Source organism: Elephas maximus, chromosome 25, assembly GCF_024166365.1.
Source record: "Elephas maximus indicus isolate mEleMax1 chromosome 25, mEleMax1 primary haplotype, whole genome shotgun sequence".
NCBI lineage: Eukaryota > Metazoa > Chordata > Mammalia > Proboscidea > Elephantidae > Elephas > Elephas maximus.
In genome coordinates this window covers 61198037-61217721 of record NC_064843.1, presented here as the reverse complement: position 1 = coordinate 61217721, position 19685 = coordinate 61198037, and the positions used below count along the sequence as shown (strand labels likewise).

The following is a 19685-nucleotide window of genomic DNA, read 5'->3' as shown; positions in this document are numbered from 1 at the left end:
ATGCATGATTTAGTCCCTCATGCAAATGCAGTGAGGGCTCAGTCAGACTGGTTGATAAAAGCTCTGAACACGAAGGCTCAGAGAGCTTCCTGGTTGGCAGAGGGCGGGTGACGCACCCTCTTTGGGACATGGAAGCTCTGCACTGGAACCCCTCCTAGACCTTGCCCGTGCATCTCTTTCTTAGGATGATCCCGATTTGTATCCTTTTGCTATAATAAAATCAGAAGTATAGTATTTTCTGCGAGTTCTGTGAGTCATGGCAATGAATTATAAAACCCAAAGGAGTGGGGGGAGCCAGCAGGTGAGAATGAGGGAGTCCAAGGGAGGCCCCTGAGCTTATAGCTGGCATCCTGAAGGGGTAGTGGGAAAACTGCAAATCCATGGCCAGCAAGTCAGAAGTCTGAGGTGTCGTGTGGACTCCCCAAACGTGTGGCTGGTGTCTGCCTATGCGGCAATCTGAAGGATGAGGTCCTTTTAACTTGTGAGGTCTGACCTAGCTCCAGGTGGCTAGCATCCGAGGAAGGACTTGTGTCAGGGATGATGGAGAAATGGGAGAGTGGAGATTTGATTACCTCTCACATTCTAGGAATCAGGTTTATGCTGATTCTTATCCATGAAACCCCATGAAGTTTCTAAGACAGGAATATTCCATTCATTCTACGTTTGGCATATCAGTAGCATCGGAGCCACACAGGAACACGCTGGAAGGGACTATATATTTTCAACCTGTTTCTAATAACAACAGCAGCCACAAAACAAACAAACAAAAACCACTTAAAAATGTTCAGGACTTACTCTGTGCTTAGCAATGAACTAAGTATTTTGCATAGATTCTTATTAGTATTTAATCCTTCCAACACCCTTTGGGATAGATGCTATTTTTACCACCTTATTATACGATGGCAGTGGGCTGGGCACTATACGTGAGAAAAATGAGCCATAAAAAGGCTCCTATGTAGTGCTTCCTTCAAAGAAGAATTTACGCATTTGAAAATGACAGTGATAGTTTATATTTCAGGATTGTCTCGTGCTGAAAAGTTCCTTCAGGACACTCCTATGATATCTCTTCATGGATGCACAGGAAAGCAAGCCTTCGCTATTCAACAGTAATGACCTCTATCTTGGGACAGTGTCATAAGGCCAGGGTACAGCCTGCAGAGTTTGTTGTCTCAGCATCCATTAACTCCTTCTAGCTGCCCTTTCACCCAGTTTCTGACACGACCCTTCTTATTTTGTCTAACAGTCTCATAAGGTCTCCTGTGATACGGATCCATTACTTTTTTGTATTCCAGTTTCTCAATAGCCGTAGTTACTCCTTACATCTCCCAGCCACGTCCCGTATGGTTTATCAGGATAAAAACTTCTCCCTTTTCTCACACCAATGCACTAGGAACTTTTAAACTCACCAATAAGACTTTGGCATGTCTAACCCCAAGACCCCACACTTTGCTTGCCACACATATATAAGCCCCTTCCTACAATTCTAGCTTGTCCCCAGATGTAACCCCCTGTGTTACCCTGCATTAAAGGCATGCTGTAGCTTCCACTCAGGGACCTGTGAATATTAAGTTCTATTTGTTTTCTAGCCCTCCTGCATGAGTCTCACTTCCTAGGGCCCGACCAACAGGCCATCCAAGATACCCACAGACCCCCTTTGGGTCAAACTTAAAATAGAAGGGTGGTATCTTAGTTATCTAGTGATACTATAACAGAAATACAATTGGGTGGTTTTAACAAACAGAAGTTTATTCTCTCACAGTTTAGGAGGCTAGAAGTCCAAAATCAGGGCGCCAGCTCCAGGGAAAGGCTTTCTGTCTCTGTCAGCTCTGGGGGGAAGGTCCTTGTCATCAGTCTTACAATGAGTTTACTCAAGACACTGCGTAAAGCACTTTACATGTGGTCTCAGGGAGACTTCATGACTCCCTATGTGGGGGCATCAGTAATACCCCCACTTCACAATGAAGAAACCCAGGCTTAGAAAAAAAAAGAAGTGAGTAAAAACACTCAAGGTCACTTGCCTGCCTGCATCTGTCTGACATAAAAACCAAAGTCTTAACCACAATGATATCCGTGGTTGTGGTAAAATGTGGCAAGACCTTGTTAAATTAAAACACCAAAGTTTGAGATCACCTAACTTTGTGAAAATCCTGATTTTACTTGGTGAAAATCCTGATACAGACAATGTCCTAAAATCAATTTTATTATTCCATACGGTTAGAAATAAGTCTGGCAAGTTAACAATGACTATTTGCAACAGACTTACGTTACGAAATCATTTGTCAAAGACAAATATAGAAGCACGAACTGATGAGATTAAAACTTAGAGGCACATAGAACTTCCGGAGCCCCTACTTGAAAAATTCATTCAATATACTCAGAGTTTGTGTGTGTGTGTGTGTGTGTGTGAGTAAAATCCTGAAATGCTAGCAATTGTCTCACCGTGACTTATGCCTACGCTACCCGTGAAACGCCCCGTACGTTCCCGAACTTAGGACCCTTAAACCGTAAGGCCGCTATGTCTCACTCTAGCTTGCACTTTTGACTACCCAGGCTCGTCGATATTTACACAGGAATGCAATCAACCTTAGGAACTACTCCTTAAAGGGGGCTGGAGAAGGCAACATGAAATGTCTCGTCTAGCTCTGTCACGTATAAAAAGGCACAGCTGTCATTTACCAACGCGTCACTGCAACAGCCACCGCACCTTTACTGCCTCGGACACTCGGCTCTTGCAGCGGCTGCAGGACATCATCGGGATGAGGTCTGCAGAGTCCGTGGAACGGCCCCAAGTCGAAGCACTCGTGCAGCAGCTGCATGTTCACTGTGGAGCACACACTCATGAACCCAACAGCTACGCCCTCCACCTGCAACACAGAAACATCTCGTCACTCCACCAGACCTCAAATTAGTTCTCACGTCGTGCAACCTCCACCGATCCACGGTCTGTGGTCTGTTGGTGGCTGGGGGTCACTTTGAGATCCTTGTGGGATGCAGAAGTCTTTCTTTAGAAGCTCTTGTGTCCAGCACAATGTGTGGCACACAGATGCTCAGAAACGTTCAGTGAATGACCGCCCTGGATAATCCTAGAGCGGGTTCAGGCGCTCCGGGGCGATGCTCGAGGCGAAGCTACTGAGTTCAACACTTGTCGTCTTTGCCAGACCATCTCCCTGCTGCCCCATCTCCTCTCCATCTGGTGTCTCTTCATTATCCCACAGTAAGCCCAGCCCTTCCGTCTACTTTCTTCCCCTCCAACACGCAGAGTTCTCAGTAAGACTGGCCATCAGGCAGTGTCCATCTGATCAGTATCTGAAACAGAGACTCAAGCTGCCATAATTGATGCTCAGTATTTTCAATGATGGGAACCCTGGTGGCATAGTGGTTGGCAGTTTGAATCCACCAGGTGCTCCCTAGAAACCCTATGGGGCAGTTCTACTCTGTCCTACAGGGTTGCTATGAGTCAGAATCCACTCAACGGCAACAGGTTTTTTTTTTTTTTTCAATGATAAAAAATTTGGTATTAAACTATTGGTTCTCAAATATGTCTTCCAAAAAGCATTTGTTCTCAAACTTGTCTTATTTTCTCCCTAATGCTGAAATACAAGAGGATTTTTTTAAATTAAATTTTCCGTGTATTTTTTTTCTTTATACCCAAACCCAAAATGATACTTGCTGTAAAAAGCTGAATTTACACAGCTGTTTTATAAAGCAATCGACACTTTAATAAAAATCCAAGATAAACATTTAAATTTTTTCCCCAAATAACAAGTGACTGTTTGTCTTGTTTGCACTTGCGAACAAAGGCTGCATAGTCACAGTTGTCTGGCTTCTCTGTAATTTTAGGCCCAAGACTCAGCAGACGCTGATTAACCAATCCATCTACCATATGTGCAGAGAGGCGGCCAGCCTCACTCTCTGCAGGGAAAATTGGCATCCATCTTGGTTCACGCGGAGATGTCCTCTAATCTACAGCCACACTGGCACAACAAAACTTCGATGGCCTGAAATACCTTTTGCTTGCTTCACGGCGGGCTGCATGTGCATGATAAGAATGTATTATTTATGACTGCTGTTAGTAATGAGCTATTACACTAATGGCTCATTATGTTTGGAATTTGATTTCAAATGGCCTGGATCACACATTCTGATGAAAATGAGAAAAATATGTTTTGCCATTAGGAACAAAGATTTAACGTTCTCCAATTCTACAACCTGTTATATTCCCATCATTCATCCAGGGTTGTAACAACTCATGGAAGTTCACAATTTTAGACTAAAACAGAGCAAGGACATACTGTGGAAGTATCTGCTTTTTCTTTTGGATTTCTTTCAAATAACGATTCTGCTTGGAGAAACACTGGTCTTCAGTACGAATTTGCAGGAGCATTAAAATGCATCTTTGTATGTGTATTCTGGAAAAATGAACTGATACAATAAACTTTATTGCCAGCTATGATCTATCTTCCAGCTGACAGAGGTGCTTCTCACAGAGATGTCTTCAATTACCTTATCCTGTAGCGAAAGCTGAAAGTTTTGTTGTTGTTCTTGAGAAGATCTACATGATGACACGTGAGGTCTAGGGAGGTAAATCACTAGAAAGCCTGTGTGCAGGGGTCTTCTCTTCACAAAGAGGCCCACTGATAGACACGTGTACACTGTACAGTTTATGCCTACATCCTAAAAGCTCTGCAGCCACCTATCCTGTTGGATGGCGATGTTCACGGGTCTGCCCTCATTGTTACCACTGTTGGCCTTGATCCCCTTGACCTGCTGCCAAGGGCACTGCTGACCTGGCAGGCTCTCCCTTGTCCACTGGTCAGTGGTGCCTACTTGGGCCATGATTGCCCACACCCTGCACGGTGCCAAAAAAGATGCTCTGCCCGTCTACCTCGAAGAGCTGTCCTGGGCCTCCAGCTCTTCTTCCTTTAAATCTCCACTTGGAATAAACAGCAGATGTCAAGGTAAGGCAGGATAAAGTTAGGGCAAGAAACTTGTGGCAAAACGGTGACTCAGAACTCCTCCAAAGTAGCAATCAAGCCATAGACAGCCCAGTTAAAAAACCTTTTAGCTAGTTAAGGGTTTCCCACACAGCTCACACATAGCTCCTAGGAATTCTACATGCAGGGCCCCTTACTGCCAATGGGCTGGTAAGGCGAGAAATGAACTTGATGTATGTCTTATACTGGGCTCTCTAGAGAAGCAAAACCAGTAAAGTATAGAAATACATATAGAGAGAGATTTATAACAAAGAAATGGCTCATGCAATTAGAAAGGCTGGAATATCCCAAGTCCGTGGATTAGTTAGGATAGGGGCTTCTCCTAATTCATGTAGCCACAGGGGCTGGCGAACCCAAGACTGGTAGGTTGAAAAGCAGGACTCCACTCACAGGCTGTGAAGATTGACGAATCCCAAGATCAGCAGATCAGCAGATAAGCTGATAGCTCAAGTCCCAAGAACCAGAGGTCAGATGAGAACAGGAGGCAGCCACAGGATCCAGAGTGAGCAAAAAACCAGAATGTCTGCTTATATTCAAATGTAGGCCACACCCCCAAGGAAACTCTTTCAACTCACAGCAAATCCCATCCTGAGAGTGATCACATATAAATACTGAGAATCATGACCCAGACAAGTTGACACATAATCTTAACCATCATAATGTACTTTGCTCCGTTATCTCTGGTCACTGGTGGTTGCTTAAAAGCAGTGGTGACCTGATAAATGTTTAATCAGCATTTAGGGAATTAAAAGGCCCGATCTGTAGCATTTGCCCATTTCTGTGGTGTAAATACTCCCATCATGGTCATTATCAAGCTATGACTATGCTGTCACTGAACAGCAGTTAGGAAGAGAGGTACAGTAGCATACCGTCATATAGTATTTCCACTACCCAGACTCCATAGACATAAAAAACCCTTTCAAGACCCAATTATCTTCTCCTTTGAATTTTTCGTTGATCTTATGTGTTTTCACTAATGAAGACATGCTGATTAAAGGACCAGTTTAGATTTTTTTGCTACAAGTTCTTGATTTTGATACCCATTATCTGGGATCCATATGTCCCAGCTGCCTCTGGGTGACATAAATCCTGCCAATACGAGTCATGATAAAATCTTTTTCTTTTTTTTTTAATTTTTAAAATTTTGTTCGTTGAAAATCTGCAAAACATGAGGTAAAACATGAAGGCACCTGCTAATGGCTGCAAATACATTTTATTCTAGTCTCCTTCTTCTTGGCCTTTTTATTATTTTTCATGAAACTTTTCAACACATGGTGCAATGCATTCTTCCTTACTGCACAAGCAATGCTTACAGCCCAAATAAATAAATCCAAGGGTTTTTTTTTTTTTTTTTAAGTCTCAAGATAATTACCACTACAATGCATTCTTCATTACTGCAAAAGCAGTACTTAGAGGCAAAATAAATAAAACTAAAGGAATCCGAATCTCAGGAAAATTACCACCACCATATATTCTTCACAGCAAAAGCAGCACTAACAGCTAAGAAGCAGAAACAGCCGCCTGGAATCCTGCAGAACTGCTCACAGCAGGGCATTCCACCTGCCACACATGGACGCAACGATGGGGCCGAACACTGAATGCAGGGTAAGGACAACTCATTGGAGTTCGAGTCTCTTGAAAAGTACCACTGCAGTGCATTAGTACTTACTGGAAAGGCATTATGAAGAAGCTGGAAAAGAAGGGAGCCAGTAACACCTGGAAACAATAAATGGCATAAAGTGGAAAATGGCCACTATGACTGAATGAAGACTGCCAAAAGCTTATTCTCTGGGTAAGTCACAAGAACACAGTAACTGGGAAACAGTGAAGAGGCTTATGTCACTGAAATAAAGGTGAACCTGTCATCGAGTTTAGAAAATTCACACTTCTGGCAGGCGTGACCTAAGACTATGCTCAATCTACACAAAAATGAGGCTCCCATTCAGGATTTTTGAGTTTCACGCATTTCAAAAGGCTCCCCACCTTGAGGTTAAACGTGTTAAAATCAGGCTACCCCCTTTCCAAGGAACTCCAGAGGCATAAAAAGTAGGTGGGATACCATGTGTCCCACAGGTCTTGAAAGGGATAACCTCAAGAGCATATAGTAAAATAATTAGGGAGTGATGAATTTGGAGTATTTATTAACTTTATTTTTAATATAGTTTATCACAGTGTCCAACAAACAAACAAAAAAAAACAAACCCAGTGCCGTCGAGTCAATATCACACTGTAAGTTTATATAATTTAATTTTTAATAATGGTTGTTGTGTTTAACAATTGATTTGAAAAATTCCTGAAGATTTAACAATTAGCTCTTGCAAACCAGAGTGAGCTGTGAGAGGGTGAGCCTGAGGAAGTCCATGTGGTGGGAAGAAGGGCCCAGGGAGGCAGGTGGGAGGGTAGTAACAGCACTGATCTTGAACTTGGGAGACCCTGAGAACTCTGTTTCTAAGAAGTATCAGAGGTAAGGGGCATTCTGTCTGCAACCTACTCTCAAAGGGTTCAGAAAAAAATACATATATGTAAATTACATAGAAAGAGAGAGCAACAGAATGACACAGGAAATGTGCTAAAATATTAATTCTTAGGGAATCCAGTTGCTTACAAGTTTTCTATTACTGTGAAATTATTCAAAATAAAAAGTAAAAAGAAAAAATCAATCACTTTCCAAGTCGAACAAATGCCATTTGGCAGCAGGGTGCTAGTTTGTGACCTCTGGCCTCAGATCTTGGGCGTCTCAGAAAATTGCCCTTTCTTGCCCCAAAGGCTCTGTTCCTTTCCCCCAGCTCCAGCCCTTACAGGGCAAGGTATCTGCAGCAGCCTGGACATCTGGAAGGACCTCACAAAAGCAAGTGACACTGGGGGTAGAGTGGAGTGATGCCCCGGCTCAGCAGCTGGCCTGGTGTACCACCTGGAAGGGCATGGGGAACATGGCATGGATGCAGCTGCCCCAGGGGTTGTGGTAGTCTGGTGCCCAGGGAAATCAGGAGTGATGTGGCTCTATTCTCTAGCTTCTCCTGCTAAGTGCATCTCTAGATGGGTTAATCACCAACCTCACACACAACAGCATGGTTTTCTTCATCTTGGGCCTCTATTAGTTCAGCCAGGAAGTATTCTCCATAGGTTTCTTTCAGAATTGTGTTATAGCGCATAAATATTGGCATGAGATCATCATGATCTTCCACCCTGTTTAAAAGAAAGGCTTAAGTTCAATGTTCATTCATTCATTTGCTCCTTCAGTTGTACACCTACTATGTGCCAGGCCCTAATCTGAATGCTAGGGCCACAGCAGCCCTCTCGTGACATGCACTTGCATTCTAATGGTGAACCAGACACTAAAAACCTAACACTAAAATCATTGCAAACATTTCAAATAGCGTCAGTACATGGGATGGAGAAAGATGGAGTCGATGGTCAGGGAACACGCCTCTTAGGAGTGGATGTCTGAGCTGAGCTATGAATGAAGAGAAGGGGAGGCCGCTATGTCTAGACCTGAAGCTGGAACATTCCAGGCAGAGGGAACACACTCAGAATGGGTGTGGAAAGTAGGGCAGCATTTTCGCAAGCCAAAGGACATGGAATCGGGATGGCATTTCTCAACTGTGTTCCATGGAACGCTCTTCTGTGATACTATCCCCAACAGTCCTTTCCTCCTCCCCCTAAAAAGAATTCTAATGTCAAAAAAATAGTTGCCTACTATAAGTCACCTCTTGGAATGTCACAGTTACATTAAAGACTGAGGAGTACTACAATGAAGAATTTTTAACTTTGCTTATGCATCTCTCGGAAACGCTGGCGGCGTAATGTTTAAGTGCCATGGCTGCTAACCAAAAGGTTGGCAGTCTGAACCCACCAGGCGCTCCTTTGGAAACTCTATGGCGCAGTTCTACTCTGTTCTATAGGGTCGCTGTGAGTTGGAATCAACTCAACAGCAATGGGTTTGGTTTTTTGTTTGTTTATGCATCTCTCAGATGTTGGTTCTTGGTACCCTTTTTTTGTTTTCCTTTTATCTTTTTTTTCCTTCATTCCTTCTTTTATTGATTTATTTCTGGTAAAAATACACACTGTAAAACATACACCAATTCAACAAGTTTTACATGTACAGCTCGTTGACAATGTTTACATCTTACACATTGTGTCACCACTCTCACTAGCTCTGCCCCTCAAAGTTCTCATCTGTGCTTTAGTTACCGTTATCATTTCAATCTCAGATAAGTAATTCTTCAACAGGGCACAATGCTCAAGACAGACATTCTTTACTAATTGAGCTGAATTGCAGTTTAGTTTAAAGATGGCTTCATTTGACAGTTTCAGCTCAAGGTTCAAAAGTTATTTCTAGGAAATAGATTCCGCGGTCCCTCCAGTCTCAATGTGTCTCATAAGTCTGGTACCAGTAAGAATCTGAATTCTTCAATTTTCCTTCATTTGATCAAGATTCATCTACTGGGCCATGGTACCCTTTATTTCTGAGACAAGTACAAACTTCTCACGGAGGCAGAAATGCTGGTTTGAAGGTACTGGCTCACCTGCTGGTGACATCCACCTAGAACTGTGACCAGAGGAAGACAACTGCTGGGGGAGGGGACAGCCAGGTTTACTGCAGCATGGCGGTGCTGGCCCTTGGACTCCACACTGCCACCATCTTTAACATTCCTTTCTTCTTTTTAGTACATTCTTGGTGGAATTTAGTGTTCTATTTTACCTATTTAAGATGTTCCTGTCCTTTTTCCCCTATTATTTTTCTTGTAAAAATATTCAGGATTTGTATTATTTTTCTCTAGTATGTCTGGCTTAGCTACTAATTTTCATTCCCCTCCCCACCCCCTTTATTTCATTTCTAGGCCATCTTCATCATCCTATTTTATCTTCTAGTACGTTTTCTTTGATGTTAATAATAGCTCCATCTATTGAATATGCAGTATGCAAATAAAGCTCAGGGGTTCATCCAAACTGTCTCTGTTACTATACTTCTCTGGAAAACCCCATGAGCTAGGCATTGCCATCTCCATTTTACAGATGGAGGACAGCTAGACACATGGACAGAAAATCTCCTCTGACATGGCACAGACAGTTGGCAGCAGGGCTGTGATATGAGTGTAGGTCTGCTAACCCAAACCCTGTCTTCACATATTGCACTAAGATATCAATTCACTTCAAAGGCCTTACTTTATTTTGGAAATTGGTAGTGGGGAAGTGTCTTAATCTGGGTTCTCTAGAGGAACAAAACCAGTGAAGTGTATATGGATATATACACATAGAGAGAGAAATGTACTTCAAGAAAATGGCTCATTTTGAGGAAACACCTCGCAAAATTGTGGGGACTGACAAGTCCCAAATCCATGGGTCAGGCAATAGGCTGAAGACCTCTCCTGGCTCACGTGGTTGCAGGGGCTGACGAACTCAAAATCTACAGGTCAAGGGTCAGACTGGAGGCCTCTGCTGGCTCATGGGGTTGCCGGGGTTGGCAAATGCAAAGTCTGTAGGTCAGGCAGCAGGTGGGAGACGTCTGTAGGCTGATGTTCCAAGAACTGGAGGTCAGTGATGAGTAGCGCGCAGGGTCAAGACAGCGAGCCTTGCCAGAACATCCATTTATAAACTGGAGGCAGGCCATACCCCTAAGGAAACTCCTCTTTCAACTGATTGGCTGCTCACATCAGATCCCAAAATGGAAAGTTATTATGTAGTGTCTGCCAAACCACTGAGAATCTTGCCTAGTCAAGTGGACACAAAACATTAACCATCACAGGAAGCATGCACAAACAAAAAGGTTAAGAGGAGTGACCTTGGCTCAAGGGCCAGCGGCCAATACCATAAATCATCCAACCGGCCCTGTCACAACTTCTCCAGCCCCTGCTGGAACGAGTCCTTGTCCCTGCCACAGCTCTACTCCCCAGATCTAAACTCTTTAAATTGAACAACCCAGTGGACTCAGGATGAAATCTTTACCTCTGGTGACACAGGCTCAGCTGTTGGAATGATGTTGGTTTGTCATGAAGAACAATAAACATCTTGATGAAAAAATGCATATTTGAAAAAGTAGGTCTCTGTAAACATCAGAGCTGAGGGTACAGCTAATAAACAGATCATAGCACACACACACACACAAAAAAAACTTGCACAGAAGATGACAATGAGGGAAGGGGGATCAATACAACTCTCCAGGTTAAATTGTGTTGTTAACCTCTTGTTAACACTTTCTGCTTTGGAAGGAGAAACAGCATAGGGTCCTTACTCAGGCAATGGGAATCTTTTTTCTTATTCTATCAACCTGGTTCTGATGTCATTGCCACCAAGTATCCTCATCTCATCTTGCCAGGCATCAGAGGGATTCTCTGGTGTTAAGTAAAAACAAATGCCCAGATACAAATAACAACTGTGCTTTTAAAATGGGGACTGGAAATGGCTGCACCTTTGATGCTGTAGTCATTTTTCAAGCTATTTCAGCTCTGCACTAATTTTTTAGAAGTAGTCCTTGACCACTTGCCCCTCTGTTTTTGTGTGCATGTGATCACACTGACAGCTATTTGTGGTCTCTGTGGCTGGGTGTACTGAGGTTCCATGATAAATGCATCCAGGGCTGTGATGCTTTTAATAACCCACTGATTGGAAAATGCTGCAGAATAAGAAAGTCAGCACAGTGGTCAAGAGCCTGTGCTGGGGAGTCAGATGCCTGGGTCTGGTCCTGCCTCTGCAGGTTAACAGCTGTAACCTTGGGCTGGCTATTTAGCCTTTCCATGCCACAGTTTTCTCATATGTAATAAGAGAGTAAATACTAGGCTAATAATATGTGAAGTCCTTTTAAGAGTCCCTGGCACATAACAAGCATTCAATAAATGTTACCTAATTGGCGTTGCTATTATCATCATTATTACTTAAGTAAAAAGGTCAGTAATAACAAAGGAGGACATTTATAATTAGTGGGTGGGAGAACTTATTACTACAGAAGCTAGGATCACTGCAATAGCTTCCCATCGGCTGCTTAGTTATAAACTCATTCCATCCACCATTGCTCAGCTTTTTAAAGCCTCTCTTTCCCCACCTGGAATACACAGGGATCAAATCAACTATATCTGTGAAAAGAGATGACAGGAAAGCGCAATACCATCAGTCAGACCAAGGCCAGGGGCCGGCTGTGGATCAGACCATCAACTCATACGCAACTTCAAGTTGAAACTGAAGAAAATTAGAACAAATCCATGAAAGCCAAAGCACGACCTTGAGTATATTCCACCTGAATTTAGAGACCATCTCAAGAATAGATTTGACACGTTGAACACTAATGACCGAAAACCAGAAGAGTTGTGGAATGACATCAAGGGCATCATACATGAAGAAAGCAAGAGGTCATTAAAAAGACAAGAGAGAAAGAAAAGACGTAACTGGATGTTAGGAGACACTCTGAAACTTGGTCTTGAGCGTCAAGTAGCTAAAGCAAAATGAAAAAATGATGAAGTAAAAAGAAGTGAACAGAAGATGTCAAAGGGCAGCTCAAGAAGACAAAGAATAGTATTATGATGACATGTGCAAAGACACGGAGATACAAAACTACAATGGAAGAACACGCTCAGCATTTTTCCAGCTGAAAGAGCTTAAGAGAAAATTCAAGCCTCCAGTTGCAATACTGAAGGATTCTACTGGGAAAATATTAAATGATGCAAGAAGCATCAAAAGAAGGTGGATGGAATACACAGAGTCACTATACCAAAAAGAATTGGTCAGCATTCAACCATTTCAGGAGGTAACATATGATCAAGAACCAATGGTACTGAAGGACAAAGTCCAAGCTGCACTGAAGACATTGGCAAAAAACAAGGCTCCAGGAATTGACGGAATACCAATTGAGATGTTTCAACAAACGGAAGCAGCACTGGAAGTGCTCACTCATCTATGCCAAGAAATTTGGAAGACAGCTACCTGGCGAACCAAATGGAAGAGATCCATATTTATGCCTATTCCCAAGGAAGGTGACACAACTGAACACTATCATTAATATCATTGTATCCTTTCACCATACCTATTCAGTCTGCATGCTGAGCAAATAATCTGAGAAGCTGGACTATATGAAGAAGAACAGGGCATCAGGATTGGAGGAAGACTCACTAACAATCTGCATTATGTAGATGACACAACCTTGCTTGCTGAAAGTGAAGAGGACTTGAAACACTTACTGATGAAAATGAACGACACAGCCTTCAGTATGGATTATACCTCAACATAAAGAAAACAAAAGTCCTCACAACTGGACCAATAAGCAACATTATGATAAACAGAGAAAAGAGTGAGGTTGTCAAAGATTTCATTTTACTTGGATTCACAATCAACACCCATGGAAACGGCAGTCAAGAAATCAAAAGACGCATTGCATTGGGCAAATCAACTGCAAGAGATCTCTTCACAGTGTTGAAAAACAAAGACGTCACCTTGAGGACTAAGGTGCACCTGATCCAGGCCATAGTGTTTTCAATCACTTCATATGCATGCAAAAGCTGAACAATGAATTAGGAAGACTGAAGAGGAATTGTGGTATTGGTGAAGAGTATTGAATATACCACGGACTGCCAAAAGAACTAACAAATCTGTCTTGGAAGAAGTACAACCAGAATGCTCCTTGGAAGCAAGGATGGCGAGACTATGTCTCACATACTTTGGACATATTGTCAGGTGGGATCAGTCTCTGGAAAAGGACATCATGCTTGGTAAAGTAGAGGGTCAGGGAAAAAGAGGAAGACCCTCAATGAGATGGATTGACACAGTGGCTGTAACAATGGGCTCAAGCATAACAACGGTTGTGAGGATGGCACAGGACCAGGCAGTGTTTCCTTCTGTTGTGCGTAGGGTCGCTATGAGTCGGAATCGACATGACAGTACCTAAGAACAATAAAAACTTTCCCCACCTCATTCCCTTACTCAAAACTTTTGCCGGCTCCACCCTTGCTCCTGGTCCCCCGTTTCTAGGATGCGTAGAAAATCCTTAGGCATGTTTTTGTTCTTGAGGTTTTTTTTTTTAGTGAAAATATACACAACAAAACACACACCAATTCAACACTTTCTATATGTACATTTCAGTGACATTGGTTACATTGTTCAAGTTGTGCCACCATTCTTGATATCCTTTTCAGTATTATTTCACCACCGTTAACACAACTTCACTGCCTCCTAAGCTTCTTATCTAACTTATCAAGTTGCTGTTGTCAGTTTGATCACATATACGCAGTTCTTCAAAAGAGCACAATGCTCAAGGCAGACGATCTTTTCTAGATAAGTTAAAGTATTGTTTGGTTTAGTCCAGCTTCTTGAGAAGCTGGATTATATGAAGAGGAACGGGGCATCAGGAGTGGAGGAAGACTCATTAACAACCTGCGTTATGCAGATGGCACAACCTTGCTCACTGAAAGTGAAGAGGACTTGAAGCACTTACTAGTGAAGACCAAAGACCACAGCCTTCAGTATGGATTGTACCTCAACATAAAGAAAACAAAAATCCTCACAACTGGACCAATGAGCAACATCATGATAAACGGAGAAAAGACTGACGTTGCCAAGGATTTCATTTTACTTGGATCCACAATCAACAGCCATGGAAGCAGCAGTCAAGAAATCAAAAGATGCATTGCACTGGGCAAATCTGCTGCAAAGGACCTCTTTAAAGTGTTGAAAAGAAAAGATGTCACCTTGAAGACTTAGGCGCGCCTGACCCAAGCCATGGTATTTTCAATCACATCATACGCATGTGAAAGCTAGACAATGAATAAGGAAGACCGGAGAAGAACTGACAGCCCTGAATTGTGGCATTGGTGAAAAATATTGTATATACCATGGACTGCCAAAAGAACGAATAAATCTGTCTTGGAAGAAGTACAACCAGAATGCTCCTCAGAAGCAAAGATGGAGAGACTGTGTCTTACAAACATTGGACATGTTGTCAGGAGGGATCAATCCCTGGAAAAGGACATCATGCTTGATAAAGTACAGGGTGAGTGGAAAAGAGAAAGACCCTCAAAGAGGTGGACTGACACAGTGGCTGCAACAATGGGCTTAAGCATAACAATGACTGTGTTTTGTTCTGTTGTGCATAGGGTCACCATAAGTAGGATCCAAGTCGATGGCACTTAACAACAACAATTATTGTAATTTTATATATACACACACACACACACACATATATATATATAATTATTATGGTGTCCTTTGGCAATTAAGTGCCACTGCTTGGCTGCTGCCACTCTGGGATCCAATCACCCCCATTTTAATTAGGTTCTGCAATTCAATGGGTAGTTCTCACTGTAATATCTGGTCTACATAGAAGAGAAATCATATCAGTCTTCAAGGATACTAGGGCTCCCTTCACAAATTTATTCCTCATAGTTGTGATGAAGCGTGTCCTTTGGGCACTCCCTGCATGGGTGAGTGGGTCTGACATAATATGAGAACTGTAAAATTCCAATTTTCCTCACTAAGCCATTGGATACTGTCTTCTACAGTATGCCAAGGCAGTGCTGGCATTTCAGCTTCATTTAGTGTAGGTCACCTCTTAGTTCATGCTTCTGTCAACCAACCAAATAAACTATTAGATCCTTTTCTAACCCCTCAAGCTGATATATTTAATGAAGAACCTATGCTTAGTGGGCCAATATCAATAAACTCAGACTGATTCAACCTTATGTTTCTTGCCTCATTATCCCATACCCTTAATAAATATTCCCACACATACTCCCCAAATTTCTGTTTGGATATATTAGAAAAATCAAGCAGTTCTTTTGGAGCATAGTGCACCTTCTCATGGGTCATATTTTGTCCTTTCCCCTCTTGGGGCTCGCTGGGACTTGAGTCTAATTATAGGTCTAGAAGCAAAAACAGGTGGTGAGGGTGGGTCATGGGGACATTTAGCAATGTCTTTGAAAGGCATCTGCTTTAGGCACTGCCCTGGGCAATGCCTCAGGCAAGGACTCCTCAGACACAGCTGGGTTAATCTCATCAGATGGGGGTGGAAGGGGTGATTTTACTGGCAAAGATGACTGTGTGGTGTCTTCCTAACCAGGTAACATGCTCTTCAAGGACAGGGACCAAGTTCAGTGCTTCTCTGCACACATGCTGGCATGCAGCACAAAGCTCTATACATCACAGATGTAGCAGCAACAGCCAACATGGACTGGGCACTCAGCCTGTGCCTGGTGTCTTCACATACACTGGTAGTACTGAGTGGGCAGGATTATGGAGCCCATTTTACAGAAATCTGTGGCCTAAGGGGTACCAGGAGCCCTGGTGGTGCAGTGGTTCAGCACTCAGCTGCTAACCGAAGGTCAGTAGTTTGAACCCATCAGCTGCTCCATGGGAGAAAGATGTGGCAGTCTGCTTCTGTAAAGATTTATAGCCTTGGAAACGCTATGGGGGCTGTTCTTCTCTGTCCTATAGAGTTACAGTGAGTCAGAATTGACTCAAAGGCAATGGGTTTGGTTTGGTTGAAGGGGGCACATCTGGGAAGTTTGACCACAGCCAGGCTTCATCCATAACCCACAATTTTACACTTGCAACCCTACAGCCTCTCTACACCTGACTTGTATTGACTGAGTAGGAACAAGGATAGTTGTGAGGATAAAATGCAGAAACACAGGGGACGCTTGTGAGTGGTGCCTAGCAGGTAGTAAGCACTCAGCTCTAATGAGATCTCAAACCCCATGCAATCTGACCCACCAGTCTTGATCTCATGTTGAAAACTGCCTGTCGGCCAGTTTCACACACACCCTCAGAGTTTGAGGTGAGGGGGCCCACAGAGTTGTGCTGCATTCAGGAACAGATCACGATCCCACTGACACCCACCAGGGCTCCAGAAGAGTTGGTTTTTCTTTTGTAAAAAAGAGTACTTGATGATATTGGTTTAAAAAAAAAAGAAAAAAAGTGATTCTGTCAGTTTGTCGTATTGTGGGGGCTTGCGTTTGCTGTGATGCTGGAAGCTATGCCACCGGTATTCAGATATCAGCAGGGTCACCCATGGAGGACAGGTCTCAGCTGAGCTTCCACACTAAGACAGATTAGGAAGAAGGACCCGGCAGTCTACCTCTGAAAAGTATTAGCCAGTGCAAACCTTATGAATAACAGCGGAACATTGTTCAATATAGTGCTAGAAGATGAGCCCCCCAGGTTGGAAGGCACTCAAAATATGACTGGGGAAGAGCTGCCTCCTCAAAGCAGAGTTGACCTTAATGATGTGGATGGAGTAAAGCTTTTGGGACCTTCATCTGCTGATGTGCCACAACTCAAAATGAGAAGAAACAGTTGCAAACATCCATTAATAATAAGAACCTAGAATATACGAAGTATGAATCTAGGAAAATTGTTGTTGTTGTTGTGAGGTGCCAACGAGTCGGTTCCAACTCATAGTGACCCTATGCACAACAGAACGAAACACTGCCCAGTCCTGCGCCATTCTTACAAACGTTGTTATGCTTGAGCTCATTGTTGCAGCCACTGTGTCATTCCACCTTGTTGAGGGTCTTCCTCTTTTCCGCTGACCCTGTACTCTGCCAAGCATGATGTCCTTCTCCGGGGACTGATCCCTGCTGACAACATGTCCAAAGTACGTAAGACACAGTCTCACCATCCTTGCCTCTAAGGGGCATCCTGGCTGTACTTCTTCTAAGACAGATTTGTTCGTACTTTTGGCAGTCCATGGTATATTCAATATTCTTCGCCAACACCACGATTCAAAGGCGTCAACTCTTCCTTGGCCTTCCTTATTCATTGTCCAGCTTTCACTTGCATATGATGTGATTGAAAATAAGATGGCTTGGGTCAGGCGCACCTTAGCCTTCAGGGTGACGTCTTTGCTCTTCAACACGTTGAAGAGGTCCTTTGCAGCAGATTTGCCCAATGCAATGCGTCTTTTGATTTCTTGACTGCTGCTTCCATGGCTGTTGATTGTGGATCCAAGGAAAATGAAATCCTTGACTACGTCAATCTTTTCTCCGTTTATCATAATGTTGCTCATTGGTCCAGTTGTGAGGATTTTGGTTTTCTTTATGATGAGGTGTAATCCATACTGAAGGCTGTGGTCTTTGATCTTCATTAGTAAGTGCTTCAAGTCCTCTTCACTTTCAGCAAGCAAAGTTGTGTCATCTGCATAACGCAGGTTGTTAATGATTATCTTCCTCCACTCCTGATGCCCCATTCTTCTTCATATAGTCCGGCTTCTCGTATTATTCATTGAGCATACAAATTAAATAGGTATGGTGAAAGAATACAACCTTGACACACACCTTTCCTGACTTTAAACCAATCAGTATCCCCTTGATCTGTCTGAACAACTGCCTCTTGATCTAGGTAAAGATTCCTCATGAGCACAATTAAGTGTGCTGGAATTCCCATTCTTTGCGGTGTTATCCATAGTTTGTTATGATCCACTCAGTCGAATGCCTTTGCATAGTCAATAAAACACAGGTAAACATCCTTCAGGTATTCTCTTCTTTCAGCCAGGATCCATCTGACATCAGCAATGATATCCCTGGTTTCACATCCTCTTCTGAAACTGGCCTGAATTTCTGGCAGTTCCCTGTCGATATACTGCTGCAGCTGGTTTTGAATGATCTTCAGCAAAATTTTGCTTGCGTGTGATATTGATCATATTGTTCCACAATTTCCACATTCGGTTGGATCACCTGTCTTGGGAATAGGCATAAATATAGATTTCTTCCAGTAAGTTGGCCAGGAAGTTGTCTTCCATATTTCTTGGCACAGACAAGTGAGCACCTGCAGCGCTACATCTGTTTGTTGAAACATCTCAATTGATATTCCATCAATTCCTGGAGCCTTGTTTTTGGCCAATGCCTTCAGAGCAGCTTGGACTTCTTCCTTCAGTACCATCGGTTCCTGATCATATGCTACCTCTTGAAATGGCTGAATATCAACTAATTCTTTTTGGTATAATGACTCTGTGTATTCCTTCCATCTTCTTTTGATGCTTCCTGAGTCGTTTAATATTTTCCCCATGGAATCTGTCACTACTGCAACTCGAGGCTTGAATTTTTTCTTCAGTTCTTTCAGCTTGAGAAACACCAACCATGTTCTTACCTTTTGGTTTTCCATCTCCAGCTCTTTCCACACATCGTTGTAATACTCTGTCTTCTTGAGATGCCCTTTGAAATCTTCTGTTCAGTTCTTTTACTTCATCAATTCTTCCTTTTGCTTTAGCTGCTCAATGCTCTAGAGCAAGTTTCAGAGTCTCCTCTGACATCCGTCTTGGTCTTTTCTTTCTTTCCTGTCATTTCAGTGACCTCTTGCTTTCTTCATGGATGATGTCCTTGATGTCATTCCATAACCCGACTGGTCTTCAGTCACTAGTGTTCAATGTGTCAAATCTATTCTTGAGATGGTCTCTAAATTCAGTGGAATATACTCAAGGTCATATTTTGGCTCTCATGGACTTGCTCTGATTTTCTTCAGTTTCAGCTTGGACTTGCATAGGAGCAATTGATGGTCTGTTCCACAGTCGGCCCCTGGCCTTGTTCTGACTGATAATATTGAGTTTTTCCATCGTCTCTGTCCACAGATGTAGTCAATTTGATTTCTGTGTGTTCTGTCTGGGGAGGTCCATGTGTATAAAAAAAAAAAGGTATAGTTGCCATTTATGTTGGTGAAAGAAGGTATTTGCAATGAAGAAGTCGTTGGTCTTGCAAAATTCCATTATTTGATCTCCGG

General features: G+C 42.8%; 1 protein-coding gene across 3 annotated transcripts in view; it reads right to left on the bottom strand.

The window, feature by feature from the left end:
* CFAP61 (cilia and flagella associated protein 61) overlaps positions 1 to 19685 on the bottom strand; it is a 419682-nt gene that overhangs the window by 333880 nt on the left and 66117 nt on the right. For all 3 annotated transcript variants that reach the window (XM_049868785.1, XM_049868786.1, XM_049868787.1), the window contains 2 exons: positions 8048 to 8180; positions 2705 to 2864 (listed from right to left, as the gene is read on the bottom strand). In XM_049868785.1, coding sequence (XP_049724742.1) covers positions 2705 to 2864; positions 8048 to 8180 — 293 coding nt within the window. The remainder of the gene's footprint in view (positions 1 to 2704; positions 2865 to 8047; positions 8181 to 19685) is intronic.